Here is a 26,879-nt window from a genome sequence, read left to right as displayed (position 1 = left end):
TGTAGTTCAGAGGTCAGCCAACTATATGCTAAGTCACTTCAGTCGTGTCTGACTGTTTGCAACCCTATGGACTGCAGCCTTCCAGGCTCCTCTGTCCATGGGATTCTCAGGTGAGAATACTGCAGTGGGTTGCCCTCCTCCAGGGGATCTTCCCAATCCAAGGATTGAACCTGCACCTCTTAGGTCTCCTTCATTGGCAGTCGGGTTCTTTACCAGTAGCGCCACTTGGGAAGCTCAACTATAGCCATGGCCAAATCCAGCTTGTTTTTGTAAGTATAGTTTTATTAGAACACAGTCATGATCATTTACTTACACATTGTCTGTGGCTGCCTTCCTGCCACAACAGCAAAACTGAGTTGCTGTACAAAGCCAGAGGGCTTCCCTTGTGGCTCAGTGGTATAGAATCCTTCTGCCAGTGCAGGAGACACAGGTTCGATCCTCAAGCCAGGAAGATCCCATGGAGGAGGGTGTGGCAACCCACACCAGTGTTCTTGCCTGGGAAATCCCATGGACAGAGGAACTTGGAGAGCTACAGTCCATAGGATCTTAATGAGTTGGACAGACTTTAGTGACTAATACACAAAACACATCTGCATGGCCTTAGAAGAGCTACTTGATCCATCTGTTTCATTCTCTCTCTGTAATAAACACTCTGCCTTTCTCCAAATACTATGTGAAAGCACATGAGCCCATATGTTCTGGAACACTGCTTGTCATGCTATAAGTTACTATATAAGTGGAGCTCCTTACATCCCAGCTTAACATTGGCATTTTTTCTTTTCCTCCCTAGAATACCCTGGAGCAATGCAGCGTTTGCTCCAAGCCCATCATGGAGCGGATTCTCCGAGCCACAGGGAAGGCTTATCATCCTCACTGCTTTACCTGTGTGATGTGCTGCCGCAGCCTGGATGGGATCCCATTCACCGTGGACGCTGGTGGCCTCATCCACTGCATTGAGGACTTCCACAAGTAGGCGATCTACTCTCCCTTCTGCTGCCTGATGGTCCTCTTGGCGTCTGGTCTTACTGCCTGGCATATGGGCTACTCTTCTCTCTCCAAGCTATAGAATCTCCGGATTTGGTGGGACCTTAGAAAGAAGTTATTCATTCCCTCCTCCAATGCAGAAAGTGATATCAAGTAATCCGTGTGGTCCTCCAGCGTGGCCTCGGCTTCAAAGCTTCCCTTGGGCTTATCCATCACATGTTTGTGTCACCTTAATTGTAAGAAAGTTGAGTCAGCCACAGAACATATTACTGGAGAGCCAGGATCACAGAGTAGCTCTCCCTGGCCTAAACGTGAACAAGCTGTGAGCCAGTGGACAAATTGCCCAGTTTTCTCTGAGCTCTTCAGTTTGTTCATTAGACCAGACCAGTTTCCCATCCAAGACAGCCTAGGGTTCTCTCTAGAGCCATGTCTTTTCCACTCTGCACATAGGAAGTTATAGGGGGAGAACATTTGAATTATTCAGAGAACAATTCAGCCCCTCTTGCTAAAGAAAGCCTCTTGCATATTTGGAGGTGGTTTTATGCCATTATCAACATATGCATACCCTCCCCTAAGCTCTTAGCCCAGGTCCTCTTCCTCAGGATATTTTCTAATCTTTTGAGGACAATTAGAAAGTAGAACCTCAAAATCAAGACTAGAAAAATATATCCCCACTTCCTCACTTCTCTCCTTTGTAGAGTCCTCTTTTATGATAGCTGGAGTGGTCATGAAAATTGTATAGCTTTGTATTTTGCTTATTCTTATTTGACCAGTTTGTTGGTTGATCACATTTGTTGCATATTCCCAGGAACGATATGACAGCTTTAGGTGTGGTTTATAAATGGCAGACACGGAAGTTTTGTCCAGCAAACACAAGAATCATCTGAGGCTTGCAAAGAGATGAATTTGTATGGCTTGCCATTTTGGGTTCTATTGCCCTCCAAATATACAGTCTTGTGGGTTAATTTTCATTGCTCTATTGTCAACAACCAGGAGGTACTTGCCACAAGCAGCCTGGGGACCTGAGATTCATATTTTGAAAAAAGAATTTCCTGACCACTTTCCAAGTAGCAGAGAAAGTGAAAACCTCACTAAAAGACGTGAGGCTGAATGAATTTAAAAAAAAAAAAAAAAGTCCAGAGGCAGGAATTCTCAACCTGAATTAGACAAGGAAGGGCTGGCTCACTTTGAAAGGGCAGTCACAGCATAAATTGTACTTCACGTTATTGATATTTTTAGCTTCTAATTACACATAAAAAAAAAAACTTGCATCTATTTAAGGGAAGTGAAAAGATACCAGTGGGAAGTGTATTTCTGTCACTGTTTCTCTCCTTTCTTAGATTTACTCTAATCCAAGGAAGACTGATAGATATAATCAGAGCACACATGTTTCTGTTGCTGGAAAAGACTGATATGTTACACCCCTCAATTAAAACAGGAAGTCAATTCTGACAAATGTAGGTTTATATCTATGCCATTTATCTTTCATTTCGAGGAGTGGGGAGCATAATTAGAGACTTGTGACTGGTGACATGTGTGTGGGTCTGAACACTCCAGGAAGGCACACTTGAGCAATTAAAAGGGAAAAAGAATCCAAAACCTCAATGGTCCCTACCATCGCTAATTCAATGGAAAGTTAAAATGCAAACTATTCAAAATAATGTTGTCTCCATGATTGGCAGGTTTACAGGGGGAGAAGCTTTTTGTTCTTTTCCCCATTTACAAAAAGAAAAATAAAAGATACATTTTAAAGAGCTCTCTTTCTGGGTCTTGAAAGACTGGAACAGAAAGCAGCTGTAAGTCCAACCCAGGGTAGACATTGCATGGCTAAGGAAAGTGGGTTACAGAGAGGAGATGCAGCTGCCTTCTGCAGATACTTGGTCATTCTGAACAGATCTCCCATTTGTGAGCTTCTAGGAAATGCATCACTCCAGTACTCTTGCCTGGAAAATCCCATGGATGGAGGAGCCTGGTTGGCTGCAGTCTATGGGGTCGTGAAGAGTCTGACACAACTGAGCGACTTCACTTTGACTTTTCACTTTCATGCATTGGAGAAGGAAATGGCAACCCACTCCAGTGTTCTTGCCTGGAGAATCCCAGGGACGGGGGAGCCTGATGGGCTGCCGTCTATGGGGTCACACAGAGTCGGACACGACTGAAGTGACTTAGCAGCAGCAGCAGCAGCAGGAAATGCCTTTCCATTTCAATTCAACCACATCTATGAAGAGCCCTCTATGTGCCTATCACTGTGCTAAGTGCTAAAGGAAAGAAATTGCATAAGTAGAAATTCGTAGAGAGAAGCCCAGAGCAGCAAGGAGTTTGACAGGAGGAAGGAAGAGAAGAAGTGCAGGTAATGTGTGAGATCAGGCAAAAAAGACTATGAAAGTGATGAGGTGAGGCACAGGCAAGGGTTTGAGCTGTCAAGGCCAGAAGTGATTACTGGGGCCTGAGTAGGCTTCTGGAAGCAGAGTGTTTTAAATGGGAAATGCAGCTTACTGAGCGAAGGAATAGCTCAGGCATTAAAGAAGGGCACAGAGTGAAGAATGGTTTCTCTGCACTCAAGGAAGCTCTGCTTGGCTGTAGCCAGAGCAGCCTGGGAGAAGAAGCTGAGATGCAGGAGGCCCAGGAGAAGGGGTTTATCTCCCCTGCCTAGAATCCTGTCCTTTACACTGGTGCTTCCCAAACTTGAGCGTGCTTACAGTCACAGATCTTGTTAAACTGCAAAGTTCAGTTCCGGAGATCTGGAGTGGGGGCCTAAGATTCTGCATTTCTGACCAGCTCCCAGGTGGTTTTGGACTGCACTCTGAATAACAAGCTTCTGAAATGCTATTTTTAAAGCCTTGCTAATGGGCCATCCCCTCCATAACCACCTTCAGTCGGGGTTGGCCCAAATCCCCCATCCTGTTAGGCAGAAACTCTTTCCCATGTGTCATTTCAGATGACTGCTCAAACTAGTTTCCTGGCAGACTGCCTGTATCCCACCCTCACCCTCAACACACACCCATACACACCACACACACACAAACACACACATACTTACTTTCCCATTTCACCTAAATGGCCATCTTTCAAGGCCCCACCCAATTATCATCTAGTGAAAATTTCATGGACAGAGAAGCCTAGCAGGCTACAATCAATGGGGTTGCAAAGAGTCAGACATGGCTGAGCACAGCACACACAAAGAAGCTTCCTCTGATCTCAAAATCTCCCTAGCTCCATGTTTGAATTTAGATCTTTCTCTATGTTTTATAGTTTTGTAAATCCACTATAGATAGCACTTAACATAGCTGATTAGTGATTTAAAAAATGCACATGCACAATTTTACAGTAACCCCCTTAAATCATTTTTGCAGTATGATAGGATATGCATGGGATTCCCTGGTGGCTCAGACAGTAGAGCGTCTGCCCACAACACAGGAGACCCAAGTTCGATCCCTATGTTGGGAAGATCCCCTGGAGAAGGAAATGACAACCCACTCCAGTACACGTATATGTTAACAGAACAAATACAGAAATATATAGAGGTCCCTCACCAGTCTGACTGCTGGAGTCTTAATTTATTTCTGTATTCCCAGTTCCAAGACAGTGGGCTCAGAAAAGCAGATTTATTTAAATCACTCTTTCATTGTGTTGAGCCTTTATTCCACTGTCTGATCTTTCTGATCAGGGATGTTACATGCATCTATCTATTTGTTTAATCAGCATCCATTTGTGGATTGCTAGAAATGTGCCAGGACCCAGTGAATAAGAGACCATCCTTCTCTGAGCTTTGGCTCCCATGGCTGTATAGCAGAAATGATAAAAAAAAAAAAGTATTTCTTCATGTTTTCTATCAGTAAAAAAATAAGATCAAGTATATAGAGTTCTTAACAAGACTTGGCATACAATAAGTACACAATAAATGGTAGCTATTTTAACCATCAGAAGTATTTTTTATCAAATTAATTTTATTATTATTGTCTGCTTAGTGAGCCAAGTTTTTAAATAGACCACCTGGGAGTTTTCAGAGTCCTTAAAATGCTGTCCAGGGAACACCATGGGGACTGTGGAAGCCACTTCCAGTCTCTACCCTTTACCTTTTCCCATCTAATGAGGCTAGTTGGTAAGAAAGAATCATTACTCAGCAAGAATACTGTTCATACCTTTCCAAAGAGGAAAGACCTTGAGGTTGAACATAAAGGCCTAAGCAATATCTTTTTATGCAGAATATAGCAAATACTTCATTCCATTAAATACTGTCTGACTTTCTATCTTCAGCACCAGTCACAATAGTTATTTCTAGAAACTCAGAAATAAAGCAAATCTTGTCCTTTGGAAGCTCACAGTTTTGAGGTCTCCAAAGATATCCAAATAATTACTACTAAAATAGGCAAACTCAATGAAAGATATTTTATCCTCAAGAAGTAAGTAATCCTATTTGAGGACATTGGGGAAGGCTCACAGATAAAGTGATAGGCTAGACATACTTCTGACCTCACAAAGTTTATGGTCCCAGTAGGTTTGGGGAAAGGAGATTTTGCAGCTGATTCCAGAAGCCTGCTTATTTCACTACTGATGACCCAGATTCAAAAATAATCAGGTAGTCCAAAGCAGTTTTTTTTGCCACTGAGTATTAACTTCTTGCATAAAATGCCAATTATAACAACTCTGATTACTCCTGCAGTTGTACCATGATCCTTTTGATTTTTCTTTCATAGCAATCAATTGATCTGCTGCTTAATTCATATTTATTTAGATTGCAGCCATACAGATGCCTTTTGGGTGCTGCCAGGCAAATTAATATGTACATATAGAGTATAATGTATGTAAAAATGCTTTGACAACCATAAAGTGCTCTGCAAAGTGTTAGATTACTATCATTATTTCTTTTTAAGTCTCTCTACAAATAGATAAAATTTAACATCATTAATCTTAAAAGCGTTACCATGAAAAAACTGAGTTGCACGGTCTTTCTTACTTTTTCAATCTTTTCAGTTATCTGTGTCCATTGCAAATCATGTCTCATTTCACACCTTCATAAATGGCACACCTAATTTCTAGAAGATACAGATGGATGCATGGCCTGTATTTGCAGCCTATTGATCTGTTATATAAAAAAAAAGTTATGCCCATTAGCCATAGTAAGGAATATTAAGAGTTAGGGAATATTAAAAGTTACTGCTACTGCTAAGCCACTTCAGTCGTGTCCGACTCTGTGCGACCCCATAGACAGCAGCCCACCAGGCTCCGCTGTCCCTGGGATTCTCCAGGCAAGAATAGTGGAGTGGGTTGCCATTTCCTTCTCCAATGCAGGAAAGTGAAAAGTGAAAGTGAAGTCGCTCAGTCGTGTCCGACTCTTAGCAACCCCATGGACTGCAGCCCACCAGGCTCCTCCATCCAGGCAAGAGTACTGGAGTGGGGTGCCATTGCCTTCTCCTATTAAAAGTTAGGATATATTAAAATTTCTCACCAATAGTTAACCTCAAAATCATGTGTATGTATATCAATATATATACACATACATACATATATGGGGCTTCCCTGGTGGCTCAGCTCATAAAGAATCTGCGTGCAATGTGGGAGACCTGGGTTTGATCCCTGGGTTGTGAAGATCCCTGGAGAAGGGAAAGGAAGGCTACCCACTCCAGTATTCTGGCCTGAAGAATTCCATGGACTGATTAGTCCTCAGAGTCGTAAAGAGTCGGACACAACTGAATGACTTTCACTTTCACACACTTATATATACATACATATATATATATGTATATATATATATATACATATATATATATACACACAATTCTAAGAAAAACACTCTAATAATTTGGAGTGAGGCAAACTTACCACCCTCAGGAAATTTGAGTAGAGCCCAGTAAGCACATACAAAGTCTAGAAGCAAAAGTCAGAAACAAGTAGGGGCTGCCAAGACCTTCATTCTTCCCTCTGCTTGATCCAGCCCAGGATTTGTATTTGCAATCTTTCCACAGGTGAATGCCATGCCACACACTGAGTGGCCTGTGTGAATTGCATTGGGCCACTCAGTGTGGCATCCAGACGCAATTCACACACTCATCTCCCACTTCCCCAAATATCACAATATTTATGATCTAGAAGAACCTCAACAGTCATTGAATATAAATCCCCTATTTTAGCTAAGGAAGGAGACCCAGGGAAGGAAGGTGACTTGCTCAAGGACACACGCGGTGGTAGACCAAATGTCCTGGCTCTTGGTTTGCACCTTTTCTTTTCTCTTGTTTTCACCTCTTTGTCAGTTTTAAGTTCAGTATCTAACCAGAACTCTCTCTCCTCTTTCAGGAAATTTGCTCCCCGCTGTTCTGTGTGCAAGGAGCCTATCATGCCTGCCCCTGGCCAGGAGGAGACTGTCCGGATTGTGGCTCTGGATCGTGATTTCCATGTTCACTGCTACCGGTGTGAGGTCTGTGGTCAGCGCCCCACCCCCTGCCAGGCCATCAGAGCCAGATTTTTATAAATATCACAATTATAAAATCTATGAGAGCCCTTAGTGCCTGTGTTCATTCAACTTGGGTTTTACAGGAGACCTGTGACCCCAGTTGGAAATGACGAGAGATTTCTTGCCCAAGGGCCATGTCATCATGTATATAGCAAACGGCAGCAAGTCTTTCTCCTCTAATCTGGGTATCAAAAGGACACCACATTCAGAAAATGACTTCAAAGCATTTTTTTATCCTAGTCCTATGACTTGCCCAGGGCCTCTCTTTTGAAGCAGCTTTCTTGTTTTCTACCAGACCTTCTGAGTGCAGCAGTTAGCAGCTCCCCCTTCTATCTGCAAGAGATAATATGAACTATCTTATTACCACCTCCTCATGACATTGGCTCGTCTAGTCCCATGAGATTTTCCCAAGACATGGCGGTGGGGCTGGCAGAGCTGCCCCTAGCCCTAGGACTGCGGTAATGCCGTCTACTGCCTAAGCCGTAGCTGACCACCCGGTTTATGCAGCGTGCTTTGTTCACTCCTACAGCCCCAGTTGCATGCCTCTCTCTGGCCTTAATATGAGCAAAGAAAATAAAAAAACGTCCAGCTTTTACACTAGGTGTTATGACTAAAGAGCAATAAAAATGTCTAGCCTTAGAATTGACCTGAATTTTAAGTGTGGAAAACCTAGAGTTCACTTTGCAGTTGGAGAAACTGAGGTTCAATGGAGGCAGACTTCCCACTATTTCTAGATACACTTGTTCTATGTGCCAACAGGCTTTGACTTTTCATGGTTTTGTTGTTTGTTCTAAGAGTGGTGTGTGATGTACCTTTTCTCCTCCCAGATGAAATGATAGCAGTACAAAATAAATTTGTACTGTACATGTGTCTTAGAATCAAGACTGTAGAATGGGAGGAACACTGAATTAAAAGGAGGCAGACCTCCATCACCCCGGACAAATCACTTCCCTCTCCACAGCTCACTTCCCCACGTGTAAAACAGGCTTGTTCTGGATGCCCCAGTATTGGCTCCTTTGGTTCTAAGATTCAAGGTGCTAACAGTTGAGTTTCAACACTGCAGTCGACTCTGGGGTCTTTAGGGTGCCCAGGTAACGGTTAATGTTAGGTCATTAAAGGCTTAAAACCATGTCATTTATGTAATTTCTTTCTGTTTATTATGATCAAAAGGTTCTGTTTAATTCCATCACTCAGTTTCCCCAAATGTCTCTAGATCTCCAGAATATCTGCTTGTTCATTCATAAGGCTGGCCTTCTTGGGAAGAATAACTATAGGGGCCATCACTGCTGCTCCTGCTGCTCCTGCTGTTGTGTTCTGGGTGATACCCTTTTTGAACTTACATATCATTATTTGTCAAATTCAAATAGGAACCTCAGTGACCCCCCTGCCTTGCTGTCATAGAAGACAGCAGAGGTGAGGCACACAGCAGTCGTGACCTTCTAAAAGAGTTTCTACCACAGTTAGCAAGGGCACACACCACAAGATGAAATACTATATTTTTCTTTTCCGAAGAAATTTCTGTTTCCTCTAAAGGTGAAGGTCAGCATTTAACTGTCATATAACACTTTTCAAAATGGATGCTCGGGTACTATTAACAGTAGTATAATTCTTTACAGTTATATAGCTCTTGGCATTTTTTTCAAAGTATAGTCATATCCATTTTCCTCTTTGATCCTCCTAACATCTCAGTGAGGTAGGAATTGTGGGAATAATTTTCAGAGTGGCTATTGGCCTTGCCTGCAGTGACAGGCAGGAGCAGAACTAATGGTGGTACCCAAGGGCCCTGTCCCCCCATCCTGCACTCATCCCTCTACACTGTGCTGTATCCTTTAGAAAGTACAATGGATCATTCCCCACTCCCCCCACCCACCCCAAACCTTAGGATTTTATTTTCTTTCTAAAGTTGGAGTAAGTATGCAGAGCCTGTTGATGGCCCGCTGCTTAGCAGGAGTCACTCTGCAACTTAGCTTCTGACCTGGAATTACCACAAGATTCTGTTCTTGCACTTGTATATTACTTTTGAAAAATCTTTAAATTAATAATAAATGATAAAGATTTATTCTCTCCTGTTCTTATTGTTTGGGTGAAGGGAACAAACTACTTGGGAGCCTAGGCCCTCAGGTTCTTCTTCTGTACCTGTATTTCCTATTGCGTGACATCAGGAAGGTCATTTTACCCTGTTCTTATTTATGTCCCCAGCCTCTGTTTCAACTTAATGCACATATCATATGATGTCCTGGGGAAGAGAAGAGGTAGTAATTGGCCTCTTTATGGAAGCTTTGCATGAACAGAGGAGTTTGTTTCCATTTTCACTGACATCCTTTCCCTCTGCCTTCCTTCTTCCAGGATTGTGGTGGTCTCCTGTCTGAAGGAGATAACCAAGGCTGCTACCCGCTAGATGGACACATCCTCTGCAAGACCTGCAACTCTGCCCGCATCAGGGTGTTGACCGCCAAGGCCAGCACTGACCTTTAAATCCAGTCGCCTGTTTAGCGGTTAGTTGGTGGATCCGAGAAGGATGAAACACAAGAAAAATATGACAAGAGAAATAGGAAAAGAAAGGAAAGGCAATCAAGCTATGGGATGGTCTCTACTTCATCCACTATTAACCTTTCTGTAGAAACACCTAGAATATGAGATTTTTTTTTAAGTTCTTACAATACACATTTCACAGTTAGTCATGTAGAACCTTGATAGGCCTTTGTTCCCAAGGACTTGCACATTTTTGCACGGATTATGCTCCATCCCATTCACTTCTGCATTCCTTTAACTTTTAATCCCTATGTTTGTCTCACTTTTCATCTGGTTGAATGGCTTTTTTTAGTGTGGTATTTGCTGTCACACAGTTTTTCCTGGGGAAGTCTGCCAACTCCCAGGTGCTTTTCGGCTTGAAGGCTCCATGCTATCACTTCCACACTGCCAGCGATCATAAAAGATAGTCATTCATTTTCTGTGTATTGAAAAAAATTGTCTTTTATTGCTCTAAACTAGTCATGTCCCTTGGGGAAAAAATGCACAATTTTATGTCAGGTTATAAAGAATTTAAACTGTAAATTACATAGATTAAAAGAAGCTGAATTTGCAGCCATCCCAATTCAAAATCTATAATGACCAGTGGTGGGGCTCATTTGAAAATAGATATTGGTGAGAGAGAACCAAACTTCAATATTTTTTCTGCAGAAATTACAGATGGGGTATGCTGGATAAAGCATTTTGGGGTTACATTTGAAAAGGCATTATTATGCCTCAAATGTTAAAATTTTCTTTTTCCATGCTACCTGGATATAATAATATGGACAAACTTGGTTTTCTCTAGAATATAACTTCCAATACTCTTCCACTTTTCATATCGGATATATTGTGACATTTTGTTTGTTTGTTTGGGGAGGGAGGACATACAAACACAACTACCAGAATGTGTAGCTGTGTCCTCTAGAGGAAGATCTCTACAGAGAACTGTTCAGGTTTTTTTTTGTTTTTTTTTCCAGACCTAGGTCCATTTTACCTGACAATTGCAAATCGGGGCACATAAAATTGTCTTGGTTTTGTTTAGTTTACCTTAAAAAGACAGGAAACTTGAAAAGGTTGTGAAACCACAGTTTCATCATTCTTATAATTCTTCTGCAACTCAAAATACATATTGCAGGAGACATTTTCATATCACTGATGTGACATTTACACCACACTTTCATAGACAATCACTGAAAAGAAATTGCCTTTTTGAACTAAAAATATGCAGAGTCTAGAATCTTTAGTCAGATTCTTTTGAGGCAGTGAAATGCTTGCCTGCTAACTGCAGAACCACATACATTTTTTTTTTAATGTTCTAACACGTTTCCTTTAAGGAAGGACCCTTCTCTTAATAGCAGGTTACCATCTTGTAAACTAAGTATTTTGGATTAAGATTTGTTCAAATCTTTTTTAAGATTAGGTCAACCTTTTTAAAAACTTTCTGCAAGTATATACTTTTAAATTACAAAGTATTTTAAATATAGCAAAAATATAGATAATAATATAATGGATCTCTGTGATACCCAGTTTAAGAAATCAAATATAACAAATATAGCTACATTCCCCCCATACCCTTCCTTGATTCCACAAAGATCTTTTTCATGATTAGAAAGTGATAAACTTTTCTAGTCTGACTTTGTTTTTAATTTTAACACTCAGAAATGAAAAATTATTTGTGAATGTTTTGCATTGCAATCCAGACCTCAAGCATCCCAATTACATTTATTTTACTTTAGTAGGAATAATCATAAAGGTGGTTCATTTTTTTTTTTTTTCCCAATAAGATATCCTTAAGCCTATGGCTCTTCTAAGTCAATCTGTGGCTCATTTGCTTTGGTTACCAGTTTTGTTTTAGAACGACCACAGCTAGAGCTTTTCAAAGGGTCCTTTGACCACTGTGCTTTCCTTACCTTGATTCCCTTGTCCTTGACCTCACATTTCTCATAATGTGAAATACAAGAGGTCCACTTTGGGCAGCATGTGGATTTTAGGATACAATGGCAACTGTATCACTGAATTTCTGTCTTCCAAATGAAAGGAGAGACCATGCTGATGGCCTCAAAGAGTACTGACCATTAGACAATTGGGGTGATACTATCTATAATCAGCTTGAATTGCTTCAGCAATTTGTTTTTTATGAAATACTTGGGGAAAAAATATCTTTTGGTCAAAAGGAAAGAGCCCAATTTATTGAGGGGTGGAGTTTATCTCTTAAAATACAGTCTTATGAATTTTGCCAAAAGAGGGAGGATTTATGAAATATTTATACTATAAAAATGCAGTAACATTCTACTTGTTGGTTACATTTAAGTTCTTATGTAACTGAATGTTTACATGCCAAGAAAAAAAAGAGAGTTATAAGAAAAGGCTGTTACAGGCCCCTCACTGTGACACTGCCAGAATAGTGCTTGCTTACAATCTTTATAGTGTGTTTTTATCACATAACCTCAGAGTATCTTTACCAAAGATTTTTAAAGTAAATCTCTTTTTAATATAGACTTATCATACTTTTATAATAATGAATGTGCACACCTACATATACAGAATATTTAGATTTAGATTTTTTTCTTTCACAAGGTATAATAAGGAAAGGATCCTAAAATATTTTATTTCAGGATTTCTTAATTATATGATTTATATTGCTTTCTTGTCTTCTATTAATCATTTGGTATCAGCAATGCCAAATCACTCTTTACTGTTTTAGCTACATGAAATGATGCCTATAACAGATATAAAGATCTAGTGCCTTAAGGATTATAATTCTACTGTCTTATGATATATTGTCTTGATTGTTATCATTTAAAGACATAGATAATAGAAAAAAATCATAGAGTCTTTATAAGAAAAAGTTTGTAAAAATATACTAAAAAATATACCGGTTTTAAAAAAAATTGTCACAAACAAATATTTGGTAATTCCATGTAACATGAGAGACATGGAAAAGGAGAAAAAACCCACTATGTCCTGGGCTCTGCAGATTGTTTTATGGTTAGGTTTCTCCACCACCTGGATCCCCAGCTCATACTGACTCAGTATGGAGTCTCCTCTGTGAACAGATTGGCCTTTAAAACTCAAAATAAGTCATGTGTTCCAGCTAAATGCATCAAAGCTTTGAGATCCTGGACATCTCTGCAGCCCAATGATGTGGGTTCTTTTTCCTTTCATTAAAAAATTGTTTTTACCAGAGCAACTTCTCTGATCACAATGACTTCACTGTGTGTATGCCGATGAATACAGAGGAGATATCAACACTGTAACTGTTTCCTCACTAAGATTCTGCAGAGATGTTTGCGATGATGTTTCAAGTATATAATATTCTAATTGCATTTAAACAAGTATTTTGTATTTGGGTTCAGGAGAAGGAAGAGAGCATTTTACCATGGGGCTGTCGTAGAGGGTTTATGGAATATAGACAGTACTCTGAAAACACAACTCCCAACAGTTTTCCTAGTTAATAAAAATCCTATTAATGTGAACCAGCCAGGAATAACAGTGTTATTTCTATTTGATATGGTTTAGGCTTCTCTTGTCAAATCTGCATTGGGGCTGCCCCCTGATCCCTCCATTATCAAGTTTTGAAGGGTGTTGGGGAAACCATGGCAGCTGCTAGGAAGATCAGGGAAACACTGATGTAACCTCACAGCCTCTCACCATTTCTCTTGGCTTGGAAAGGCTTTTTTTCCATATACATTTCTAGAAATATTGCTATGCTACCTTAGTATTTCACATTTGTAGTTTAAACAAGCGATTGTCCATCTGTTGCCTAGAGCTTCAGTACATGTGTGTTATGAATGAAATATGACAGCATGTTCCATACCCTGCTTTAGCCATCTGTAGGAAACCAGGAGGCTGGAAAAGATATACCTCTGCAAAATGTGCCTCAAGTTCATTTCCTAAGATCGCTCTTTTGGTGCACTTTCATGGGAGACAATCAGAGAGCAACATGCATTTGTGCCTTATTTTTAAAGAAAACTTTACACTACTATGAATGCTCCTCTGAAGAGTCTTCACATAAATAACCCTCCCAAATCTCAAAGATGTACTCATTGAAAAGTCAAAATCCAGAGATGTCTGAACTCTTCATCTTAATGTATTCTAGCAGTGTTTCTGTTCTTGCCATCTCTTGGGAAGTACCTTATGAATTCCTAAATTAGGAAAACATGTTTAAGCATTCTATGCCACAGGTGATGTCTTAGGTGTTGTTAGTGAGTAAGTGGTCTTATTTAGTGGTCTTACTCTAGTTTTAGTCAGCTAATGAAGACATACTTCCACTTGAGCCTTTACTATCTATTCAGCATACCGCTTTAATTGCCACAGTCTTTTGGTTTGCTGTTTTTGTTTTTTTTTTTAAATTTAATAGTATACAGAACCAGTTGAGGATCTCGGTTCTGAGTCATTATTATGGTGCAATCATGAATATATCAGGTCAAGTCATTTCCTCGACAGGTAACTTTTCTCACGAGGCTGTTATTTGCTGCATGCTGTGTTCAGTTGCTCAGTCGTGCCCAACTCTTCGTGCCCCCATGGACTGCAGTCTTCTAGGCTCTTCTATCTGTGGAATTTTCCAGGCAAGAATACTAAAGTGGATTGCCATTTCCTCCTCCTCCTTCCTGACCCAGGGATCGGACTGGTATTCCTCATGTCTCTCCTGCATCGGCAGGTGGGTTCTTTACCACTGTGCTGCCTGGGAAGCCTGGCTGTGGTTTAGTTCGCTTATTGTTTCAGCCTTTAAAAAGTGATCTGATTAAAGCTGTGTGGCCTGGTGAGAGTTCTCTCCCCTCCCCCCCTCCCCCTCCCTCCTTGTCTCCTTCTTATTCCTTAACATTTCTACTCATTAGTGTTATCCTGATTGGACTTTTCATAAATAAATTAAATCAGTACATTACAATCCTTATGGAATTATGATCATATTAGGAGAAGAATTATACTGCAAAATATATGCAGCATCCATAAATCCTTTCTTTAGAAAGGCATATTTTTCCAAACTGTGTTTTTTCATAAAGTGAGGTGAGATAATAGAGTCTTTGGGTTTTATTTTAATGAGTTTTCATCAGGGATTCAGATCACAGAGTTCTTGGCAAATTCATTTATGACTGGCCTACTTTTCTCAGCTATAGGCAAAGTGATCTTTCTAAGACTAGCTTAAGGTTTTGTTTTTTTTTAATCCTAAGCATTTTGACCAACAAGACAATCGTGTTCTTAAGTGATGGCATGTTATTTTAGAGCAATGAAACTTGAGAATTTTCCATATTATCCTTCTGGAATTTTTACACATATCAGCATTTTTTCCCATGACAATCATATTAAACCCTAATACTTGAGGCACAGTATTTTACAGGGAATAGATCAGCAATAGTTTTTCCTGAAGCACATGTTACAGACCTGTAGTCTTATAAAAATTAACCTGAAAAGGATCTGGATTTTTCAGTAACGCATTTTCTTAAAATTTGAGTCTGAGATTCTTTTGAACTCTGGCTAATACTGATCAAAAACATGCCCTCTGTGTCTGTTTTTTATAAATTTGTTTGGAAAAAGCTTATAATTCTAGGAATGGATTTCCATTGTTGATTTCTGTCCTTAATGTTGTCTACAAGTTGACCTTGGTTTTCCTTTTTGGGAGGGTCACATATGAGAAAAGTAAAAGCATATCTAATATATACATAACTCAATACACAAATGAACTTACCCAGTTTTAATAATAGTCACAGTGAATATATTGTTTTGATAAATAGGTTTTTCTGCTTGTTTGTTTTGTTTTGTTTTTTAACCTGTCTCCAAGAAGAGAGGAATACGGAGGGAAGAAAGAATTTGAGAGAAGGGGAAGGTCACAATTAAAACACTGATATGAGGATTCTTATAGAATGTAACTCAGAATTTTCACAGAGGTTTTAAGGATTGGCAATTGTAGCTTTTTAAACAAATAAAATATATTTCTAAGTTTATGAGGTGTTTAAAAATCACTATGGCTAACACTGTATTTTTCCCTTGTCAGAAGAGAATTAAAAGAAGAGCTGTTTCTCAGCCCTGTGGCATGGCCATAACCACACAAGACTCTGTAATATATTCACTTCATCCCTTTGCAAGAGGGCCATAGCTCACTCTCCTGTGACAGATGGCGATGCCTATTCTTACATAGTCTTAAGCAAGCTCCACTACACCCTAAGCATCTCTAAAGGTTAGAGGTTTCTGTTTTCACACACTGAGTATCTCATCCTTTCCAATGTAGGTACCTGGTGAGCATAGTAAACAGGAGTTGCCTTGGTCTGTGGGTCTCTTGTTCAAATCCAGTCATGCGCTTTCTATAATGCCCTGCCTACACAGCTATACTGGAATTGATTTGTACCTTTTCTCCTTTTTAGTTGCAAGCACAGAAAACTAACATTAGATTACTAAGTTCAAAGAAGAATAAGTATAAAATAGCATATTTTCCTATCAATATAGAAAGGAAGGACCCTTACTCCTTTCTCTATTTTACTTTCCTGGCCCCTGTGCAAAAAAAGTTGTAGACACTATTTTTGTTATCCAACATACATGTGGCTTATTTTGTGGAAAGTTGTGTGGAAGATGCATTTTATTAAACTCATTGACTTTTCTCCCATGAAGTTACAAAAACGAAATTGCTAAAATCTTTTTTCTTTATTTCTGATTGTTGCATAATTTACAACAGTTTCTAACTACCCTAATAAATCTCTCTCATTCTAACCCTTAATATAAACACAAGTTTTGTAACATTCTATAAGCAAAAGTTAGATATACTAGAAAGAAGAGGGAAACCCATAACTAAGTCTTTTGTAATACTTTAAGATGGTTGCATTAATCCTTACCCACTGTGTGCTTGCTACTTTTTCCAATAAACTCATTCACTTATGGGCAAGTGGAAACATCATTCACCTTCCTTTGCTAGACATTGACCTAATAGACCCAAACAGAAGTCTTATTAAATGATACACACAACTACAAAAAACTGTAGCTTCTAAATTCAGTTTTCAGCCCCAAGAGCAGAATGATCTACCAAGATTGACACAGATTTCACTGTGTCATCTTCTGTTCTACACCAGTGTAGAGGGCTATAGCCAACCCCGAGCCTCAGCGCTGTTCCTAGACAAACATAGCTTCATGGGTCTTTTAAGGATCTGAATCTCCTATTATTTTCCCAACAAGTCACCATTCCACATCTTTTCAGAGCTCGCTAGTTTGTAGTACTATTCATGGCAGTCCTTCTACTATTGGGGCAGCTTTTTTCTACCAAAGTTCTTCCTCATGTTAAAATTCGGGCTCTGGAGCTATGCACAGGAAGTCTAAGGTCTATATATTTGCCTCTAGGTCAGATATCACTCTTGCAACTTTTCCTCATTTATCAACATAGTATCAAGTTCAATCATCCATTTGCTTCTCCTTCGAACAGTTAGACCCAACAATATTTTCTAATTTTATTTCAGTCTACTAAGTGAAATGTAGCCAGCTCTTTGGGTCAGGCTAGGTAAAAACACCCTGTCGGACACGGACACGACTGAGTGACTTCACTTTCACTTTTCACTTTCATGCACTGGAGAAGGAAATGGCAACCCATTCCATTGTTCTTGCCTGGAGAATCCCAGGGACGGGGGAGGCTGGTAGGTTGCCGTCTATGGGGTTGCACAGAGTCAGACACGACTGAAGTGTCTTAGCAGCAGCAGCAGCAGGATTGAAAGTAAATGGAAATGGAATCATTGAAAGGAAACTGATATTCAATGTGGAAATTTCCCCCAAGGACTCAGACCCAGGAGAGTGAAAACTGGATGAGGTTAGATCTTGCTTGTGTGTAAAACAGTCCTCTTACTCTGTGTACTTCACTGTTTTTGATGTTACCAAAGTCAACATAGGGTTCAGTTTAGTTCAGTTGCTCAGTCGTGTCCGACTGTTTGGACCCCATGAACCGTAGCATGCCAGGCCTCCCTGTCCATCACTGACTCCCGGAATCCACCCAAACCCATGTCCACTGAGTCAGTGATGCCATCCAACCATCTCATCCTCTGTTGTCCCCTTCTCCTCCTGCCCTCAACCTTTCCCAGCACCAGGGTCTTTTCAAATGAGTCAGCTCTTCACATCAGGTGACCAAAGTATTGGAGGTTCAGCTTCAACATCAGTCCTTCCAGTGAACACCCAGGACTGACCTCCTTTAGGATGGACTGGTTGGATCTCCTTGCAGTCCAAGGGACTCTCAAGAGTCTTCTCCAACACCACAGTTCAAAAGCATCAATTCTTCCACACTCAGCTTTCTTTATACTCCAACTCTCACATCCATACATGACCACTGGAAAAACCATAGCCTTAACTAGATGGACCTTTGTTGACAAAGTAATGTCTCTGCTTTTCAATATGCTGTCTAAGTTGGTCATAACTTTCCTTCCAAGGAGTAAGCATCTTTTAATTTCATGGCTGCAATCACCATCTGCAGCAGTCTTGGAGCCCAGAAAAATAAAAGTCAGCCACTGTTTCCCCATCTATTTGCCACGAAGTGATGGGACCGGATGCCATGATCTTAGTTTTCTGAATGTTGAGCTTTAAGCCACTTTTTCACTCTCCTCTTTCACTTTCATCAAGAGGCTCTTTAGTTCTTCTTCTCTTTTTGCCATAAGGGTGGTGTCATCTGCATCTGAGGTTATTGATATTTCTCCCAGCAATCTTGATTCCAGCTTGTGCTTCCTCCAGCCCAGCGTTTCTCATGATGTACTCTGCATATAAGTTAAATAAGCAGGGTGACAATATACAGCCTTGATGTACTCCTTTTCCTATTTGGAACCCGTTTGTTGTTCCATGTCCAGTTCTAACTGTTGCTTCCTAACCTGCATACAGATTTCTCAAGAGGCAGGTCAGGTGGTCTGATATTCCCCTCTCTTTCAGAATTACATAGAGAATGGGCTAGTATTTACATATGTCATCCATTAGATCCCACTTCTTGGTCCATGTTCAACCCTTTCATTTTGTCCTTGTCTTCTCGAGAATGAAACATTTCTTGTCTATGTTCCTATACTGAATATGCAAAAAAAGTTCTGGACTCTTTATAGGTTCCACATAAATATTTCTGGCTAGTTTGGTTTTTGAGATTTGCTTGCATTTTTCTGGGCTCAAATGTTAGTACCTAGAGTTGTTACACTCTTGATGAAGTGAGCAGCTTCACTACTCAATCATTTAAGAACTACCCTGAAGAGTCCATGTTTTCTCTATACTTTTGTCTTTCTAACAAATTCATCTTTTGCTCACACCCTCCATTTAATAATTGCTTTAGGAGAATCAGCCCCTAAGTAACTTTGATTAAAGTCAACTGCAATAAAATCAGATAGGTTCAGTCTGCACTCCATAGGAAGTGATAATAGCTTCAGGAAAAGTAATTCTTCCCAGTGACATCAGTTAATCTTCATGGAAGAGTGAACTTAAGAAATCTTGATTCATTGGCTTGATTTAGAAGTTTAGAGAAGAGTGTGTAAAGCACCTGAAACAAAAGGAAAGCATAGGTTATTTTCAGAGAAGATCCTCCACTTTAAGTATAACTCATTCTAGAATGTCCTTCACAGAAGAAAAGGTTTCCAGATATTCAGGTCAGTGAGAAAGGAAAGACATAGAGCAAGATTGATTCCGTTTGTTTTTTCATCTCTGTGTAATTTTAAGATAGGAAAAGTTGTCAAAATATAATCCAGCACAGACAGTATGAATAGGAATCTTTTTTGGTAATGCACAAAATGTACATTTTCATTGGTTCTTAGCTACGTAATCTACTCTTGCACCAAGCACCCCTATCTTCTGAGCCTCTACAGTATGACAAGCAGGACACCTTATTTTCCTGTTGCTTCTAGGTCCATGATTGTAAAGGACTCCACATTTGTCTATTCCACTTGGTGTTAAAATTCCCTCATGTATGTACTGATAAGTGAAAATCCAGGCTCTGCTTGAGCATCACCTGCATCAGGGAGCTCTTATTTCTAAAGTTCTTCCACTCCCTCCATTGTACTTGGTCCCAAGCTCCCAGAACCAGTCTTTGGGGCTTACGTGCTCCTTGGTGCCACACAAAATTAATCTCAGTACATAATAAAGCATTGCTTCCTCCCTGTTTTCCTTCCTAACCTATTTTGCTTTTGGCAACACATTTCTTTAAAAAATAAACTGTGGTTTTCTGGGGGATCTTTTTTTGGTTTTTTTTTTAGCTGAAGATTATAAAAAAAAGTTTTAAATATCCTTAAAAATAGTCTGAAGGGTTTTCTGAGGGTCAGGTTTAAGAGTATGAGTTTTGGGTTGCAGTTCTTACTTTCTTATTCAAAAGAAAAACTATCCTGACAGTTGTTACACAGCTTCATGCCTTCCCCCACTAACTAATCCGTGAAACACTCTCCCGTTATCCAGGCTGTTGATAATGACCTTAAAATGCTGGGAAATGTCAGCGTGTGATTTCCACTTCTAACAAGGAAAATGTCAAAAGCAGAAGATGCTGGTTCTGTTGAAAAGCATTACCTCTAGCCAGTTGTTCTGTGTGAAAAGAAGTAGGTTACATTATGTTGCAGTTTTATATCGAAATTTATACACAAGTTCAGTACAGTTGAAACATGGCGTTAATTACAGTTTATGCCACATGTCTCAAAATCCTAAATTCAAAACTTCAAAAGTTATTTAGAAGATGTTGGCTAAATCCATACAGTATGCTTGTTCCAAAGACATTTGTAACCAAGGATAGATGGGAAGTAGAAAGACAGCCAGAACACTATACCAGGCACTTGCCATATATTAGTGGTCTCTGGGAGGATAAGACTTGCAGCTTCTTCCACCCCAGCCTTGAATCCAAGAGCCCTATTGGCAGAAGCTGTCATCAGTCTCCTGGGCAGGGGGCTTTCCAAGCTCTAAAATAATAATTCCAAGATAGTTTACAAACTGCTTTAACACATGAAACAGCTCTGGGAGGAAGGTTATTAATGGCCCTATCCTGAAAGAGAAAGCCAAAGCTCAGAATTGTTAAGTGACTTGCCAAAAGCAATAAGAGCTGGTAAGTGGCAGACCTGGGGACATACCCAGGTCTGGCAAGTCCAGTGTTCTCTCCAGTGGCTGCTTTCAGGGCACCACATACCTCAGAGCATGCTGGATGCTTCGTACAGACCCCCGGGGCCCCTGTTTGAAGGCATCCAAGAAATTCACATCGATCACCCAGCTATCAGGTGGCAGAGGCGTATGGGTGCTGTGGGGTTTAGACCATTCAAAGCATGCATGCATTTTCTGTGTCTTCTTGTTGGAAACTGCTAGGCAGTCTGTCTGATTGGCAGTGTGACGGAGCCAGTGAGGAAGGGCACCGCGAAGAGCAAACACTGGCACTAAAGTACACTGCAGCAAATTTCCCCACAGACTCTGGTTTACTTTACATTAACTGAAAAACTCTCTGGAACTGTGAGGTTCCAAATATCAACGGAGGCCATTCATTTAGAATTCAGTGGCGACCCACAGAAGTGACTTGATCCTTAAGACATTTTTCTCTTATGTGGGCTACGATTTATACCCCACAGAGGCAGGAACTTTTGCAGGTAAACAATGCATGTTGTCCTCTCTCTCAGCTCACATTTATCAGGGCCCCACCAAGTGTATGTCATAGCATCAGGCATTTCCGAGCCAACCAAGTGACCTTGACCTTGAAATGTCCATGAAAAAATGCTATGGGATGGATCGTGATTCTGCCACTTGCCTTTTGCTGTTTGAGAGCCTGGACTTCCCTTCCTGTTGTCATTTTGTGTTTCCTGTGGGCTTATCATGGGGAGTTTGGTACTGTTGTTTCCAGAATGCTTACTTGGAAGCCAGCCTGTATGTTCTAGAACATGAAATGTGGCGGTTCAACAACTGGGTATGCCTCCTCTTGAGCAGCATCCATCTGGAAGCAGTGCCTTTTGATGTGCCCTCTTGGGTTTTCAGTTCCTCTCATTTCTCATTGTAGTTGTTTGACTTGAAGTTAAAATCTGTTAACTGAAAAACATTCTCTCTTCATCTGAGTTAAATCTACTGCAGGGAACCTTAAAATGAGCTTACCTAATATGCTTTCTAGGCATCATCTTTCCCAGGAGGCTTCCATCCATCAAATCGGTCTCATTATCCTTCTGCTAAATTCTCTGGGATTAATGAGGGCCAAGTTAAATAACAAGTGGCTTCTCACCCCTTTCCAATCTGCACACCTGGGAAATACAGGCGGTGCCAGGGGGGGCAGCAGCTGAATGGCTTTGGCTGAGATGACATTCAGACACCTGGAAGGAGCCTCATTTTCCAGTGAGGTTTGATTAATGTTATGATTGATGGAGTGGAAAATGATTCTTATAAAATCAATGATGTACCGCCCCACACACACACACACACAGGAGTGGCTTAGCAGAGGAAGCACTTTGAGAACTCCTCAGAATTTTCTAGGTAGGTATGCCTGAGCTGAGACTCACTTGGGTGGAACCTGTGATGTCTTAGACAAGGAATAAAAGGACAGTGAAGCTTTGAATATGAAAAAGCAGCTCTTTAAAAAAAAAATATAAAGACAGCCATAAACTCCAGTTTATCTTTATGTAATGTAAAGGAAATTATGAATGCATTTGTTTTTCTTTCTCCATTGTACACAATGTTACCCCTCATAACTAGGAAAAATACAATTGTGTTGTCTTCAGAACACTCACCCGTGCATCTGCATGCACACATGCTCACACACTCACACACACTATCTCATACACACACACACATCTTCCAAGAAAGCTGATGCCTCAAAAAGGAAATCTTATTTTAAAACACTTGGATTTTTCAGGCCAAGAAACTAATAATTCCTAGACCTGACCCAATTTTGTGACTGCCAAAAAAGAAAAGAAAAAGCTATTTAAATTTTGTACGGATCCATTTATCTTTTAGAGTATGCCAAAGCAATTTGAGGTGGGGGTGGAAACTAAGGTATTTATCTCTGCAGCTGGAGTCTCTATGTATCTATCTGCTGGGAGTCCGATAAGAACAATTCTTGGGTGATTATTATTGATACATTGTGTTGCCGCTTTCTCCAGTGCCTGCTTTCCTTCCTACTCTTGTTTAAGAATAAAAGTTGCTTTTTTAACTCCTTTTCCTCCATCATGAAGGAGTAAATATTAAGCCTAAATGACTTCCCTCACCAAATCATTTCACTCCATTTCTGAACTAGTTTAGAAAGTGCAAAAGAGGGAGAGCTAGCTTTTCTTGGATACATTTTCTCTTTTTCTTCTTTCTCAGGAGACAAATGTAAAGGGAAAAAATCCAGTTCCTTTTCATCTCTTTGGGTGACAGTTGATGATCCCTTAGTAATTATAAACTAGAAGTAGGAGAATAGCATGGCCAGGTTATGATGTATCTGCCAACATGTTTCATTCCTTCAAATTCAGACTTTGAGAGGAAACGGGATTTTATCATTTAAATGCAAACAATGGGAATGACCTCATGTTTTAACTTTGTCACAGAAAAGGTGAGTTGATATTTGGCAGTGTTTGCATTTCACTAACCCTCTGTGCCTTCTGCTTAGTTTTTAGATGAATGCCATTACAATAACATATCAGGATGAAATTACCAAAAAGTGTTAAGTGCCTCGGACCTGCCTCACTGGATAGCAATTTGAAACTGGGGTAAACCATGCCAGCCTTCTTACTTAACTGAAATGTCTGAACCAAGGGTTGAAAGACCAGTAGTTTATAATGAAGTCACTGAAAAATCATTTTAAATAACTTTCTTCTGTTTGGTACCCTTTTATTCTCTTGGGAAAGCTGATGAGCAAATTATCCAAGAATTAATTCTTATTAAACAGACAGAATACCCCCCCAAAAAATCTGAATTTGTCCTCATTAATTTTCAAGAAACATATGAAAAAGCAAATAGAATTAGAGATGGCATTGATTGTCTGATTATTTAACACAAATGAAATTTTGTGATTTAATGTGCCTTAAGCGAAATGTAAAACTTTCACAACAGGATTTTTTGAACTTTTACTGTGTTATCTATGCAATTAATTACTTTGCTTTTTATTTTGTCTTTTAAACTTCACCTTTATTATTTGTTAAACAGACTTGGGGCTGCCTCCTTTTCTACTGGGAGCATGTGTAGTTATGAGATGCACCCCCCCAAAAAAAGGAAGGGAAAAGAAAGAACTTTCTGGTAGCAAATCTGTGCCATGAAGTAGACGTGACATGAAGATGCAAAGCGGGAGGATAGTAATTTTCTCTGAGCTGCACACACCAGCTTTTATTTCATGGCTTTGTCACAGGCTTTTCTCCTTCTGTGCTGTCACCTTTGAGAAAAACGATTGCACCTTCTCCAAGTCTGCCTTTTAACAGCTACAGTTGAGTTGGCAAGACTTCCCCAGCTCTGAATATAGCCATTTGCCGACTCCGGCCTCTTTGCGAGACTGACTCAAATCTGTGATCTTCTGTTCAGCATACACATCAGCAAAGTGAGAAGATGAGCACTAAATATAGGCTCTATTAACTTTACTTTTAGATTTACTGCCTTCAAAAAGTGCCTATTCTGAGAAACATAGACGTTCTTCCTACATATGTATGTACACACGGTACCCAGAGTCATACCGTGCAGCCTTCAAAAACATACCATCGAAAGGAGTAGGTGCTAAGATAAGGAAACCTTGCCAAATGGAAGAAAGTCACTCATTTCCAATATCCCCTCCCGAGTGGCACCGTGAAACAGGCTGCAAGCACATTTCCTGAGCATTCCTTGCTGATACAGCCACTTTATATTTTTATCCTGCTGGATGGTGGCATATTGCTGAGGTTTCCTGTACTCTACTTCAAGGGAATAGATTATGCTTCATGGAATTGGAACATTTAGTCAGGAAAAAAAGGTTGTTTAAGAGAATCAATGAGCCAGGGCCTCTATTAGGATATGTGTCATATGTGTGTTTTATAAACTAAGCATTGGTGAGCTTAGAATGTCAGCACATTGCTTCTCCTTTTATCTCTCAGGCTCACATCAGTGAAAACTAAAGTCTTGGCTCTGACAATTGGAGACTCAGGGGGCCAAATGCCCTTGCCAGATCCTTAGAGCATCTTTACTTTGACTCCTAAAAATAGTAGCACATGCTATTTACTGGCTTTTGTTTCCATGGTTCTGTCACTGATGTAACAACTGTAGATATTGTCAATGGAGCAGCAGCTCAGCCTACAAAGTTGGATTCTTACCCAGCTGTGGCAATAAGAGAGGGTCCAGACCAATGGGGCAAAGTAGACTATGTATGATTTTAGGAAAAGGGTTGAAGGGAGGACGTGCTTCCAAAAAAGATCTTTCTCAATGTGTCGTCTGACTCAACCAGCTGGCAGATTACACTTGCCAAGTCGCTCTCTTCCCTTAGAAGTCAGTTAGCTCCATGTTTGCTTGATTCTGTCTCTGCTTTGGAAAAGCAAGGTACCTCCAGTGGGCCTTTCCCCAAGGAAGCTCTTGCCATCCTCTTGATCACAAAGTTGTCTCCTATCCCACCCAATTTCACCAACAGGAAGTAGAGGGAGACAAGCAATGGAAGGTGCTTCCCATGTCATCGGCATCAGTCACCATTCTGCTTTCCACCACTGCTTAAACTAGGGAGGAGGGCAGAACGGATCCTGGTTTTATCATTACTAGAGTGTGGACCACCTTTCCTTAGTTGTCTTCATTATATGAGATGACTTGTCTCCTTGAAGAAAAGTGATTCTCTTCTCTAAAACTGTCTACTCTTCCTGTTCATGTTCTTGTTATGTTTTTACTTTATTCAGTTTTAACACTAGTCATTTTCTATATTGTTAGAGAAAAATGTGCTAGATAAGAGCTTGGAAATCTCCATGATATCAAAAGGGGCATTGGAATACCCCAGAGTTTTTCCTCCTTGGAAACAAGATAGACTGGGAAAGATACAGCATGGTTTTGCTCCAGGTTTCAACCTGATCATGACTATGAGAGAGTTTTATGTAAACGTTAAGTGGTATTTACAAAAAGATAGATCAGGGAAAAGAGGGGTTAAGCCAGGTTTTCTCTATGCTAAATGTGTCAAAGAACAAGAACTTCCTACTAACTATAATCATAGCCCCACCATGATTGCTACAAATCTGAATAGCATTCTCTGACTTAGGGAAAGCGACACAAAAAACATAGAGAGAACATGCCTTTTTTCACATCTATGATACTGACAGAGCCATGGTATTCCCAAAATGCAGATTTCTCTTTTTTATTCTTAGCAAATTACATCTCTCCTCTACATCATGAACCATCACTGACAAGTCCAACATAGCCCTCGTGGTTCCTTATAAAAGTAAGAGAATAAAATCTGTTATAAGCAAGTGATTTGGGTTATTTTCTTTTGTATTTATACATTACCACCTCTATTAAATCATGTTTAAATTTACCCTCTATCAGTTTTCTCTATCAATTGTTTTTCCAATGCTCTATAAGAATAAATATGAAAATCGTATTCCTTTTTTCTGTTAAAAAATTGCAACTATGTTATTATATTTAGAAATCCAATAAAGTTATTACATTTACTTGCTTATGTGTGGAATTCTTTTTGAGCTGGATAATCCCTGTCTCTTTTCCCCTAACCTCTTTTACTGTGATTCATTTTTTACATCATTTGCTTTCCATATGGTCTTCTGAGAAAGGGAATGTCTCTCAAAAGAAATATGATGCCAACGAGAATATGAAGGCACCCACTCTTTTCCACTGTTAGCACAGAACATCTTAAGGTTAGACATGTTCTAGAATTAGTTGACCACTTTGTCTTAAACTTTCAAGTAAAGAACTTTCCCCTTTTAAGTTGGATCCAAGCAAATCAGTTCCTGAGCTGTGCATGTGGTGGGGGAGGGGGGTGGTGGTGGCGGATGGGGAGTTCTCCACTCACATCACTAATGGCTGGCTGACTTTTCACACTTTTATTCTATCTGTTCTGTGTATACTTTTCCAA

The 26,879-nt window shown here is 40.0% G+C and overlaps 1 protein-coding gene across 19 annotated transcripts in view; it reads left to right on the top strand.

Annotated features, from left to right (window-relative positions):
- LPP (LIM domain containing preferred translocation partner in lipoma) overlaps nucleotides 1-22,797 on the top strand; it is a 757,468-nt gene extending 734,671 nt beyond the window's left edge. For all 19 annotated transcript variants that reach the window (XM_055568750.1, XM_055568742.1, XM_055568745.1 and 16 more), the window contains 3 exons: nucleotides 791-969; nucleotides 7,279-7,399; nucleotides 9,782-22,797. In XM_055568750.1, the coding sequence (XP_055424725.1) occupies nucleotides 791-969; nucleotides 7,279-7,399; nucleotides 9,782-9,910 (429 nt within the window). In that variant the 3' untranslated portion in view covers nucleotides 9,911-22,797. The remainder of the gene's footprint in view (nucleotides 1-790; nucleotides 970-7,278; nucleotides 7,400-9,781) is intronic.
- Nucleotides 22,798-26,879: the final 4,082 nt, after the last annotated feature.

This window comes from Bubalus kerabau, chromosome 2, assembly GCF_029407905.1.
Source record: "Bubalus kerabau isolate K-KA32 ecotype Philippines breed swamp buffalo chromosome 2, PCC_UOA_SB_1v2, whole genome shotgun sequence".
In the NCBI taxonomy this organism is placed as follows: domain Eukaryota; kingdom Metazoa; phylum Chordata; class Mammalia; order Artiodactyla; family Bovidae; genus Bubalus; species Bubalus kerabau.
Note: the sequence above shows the minus strand (reverse complement) of the source record. Positions and strands in the feature narration are given on the sequence as shown.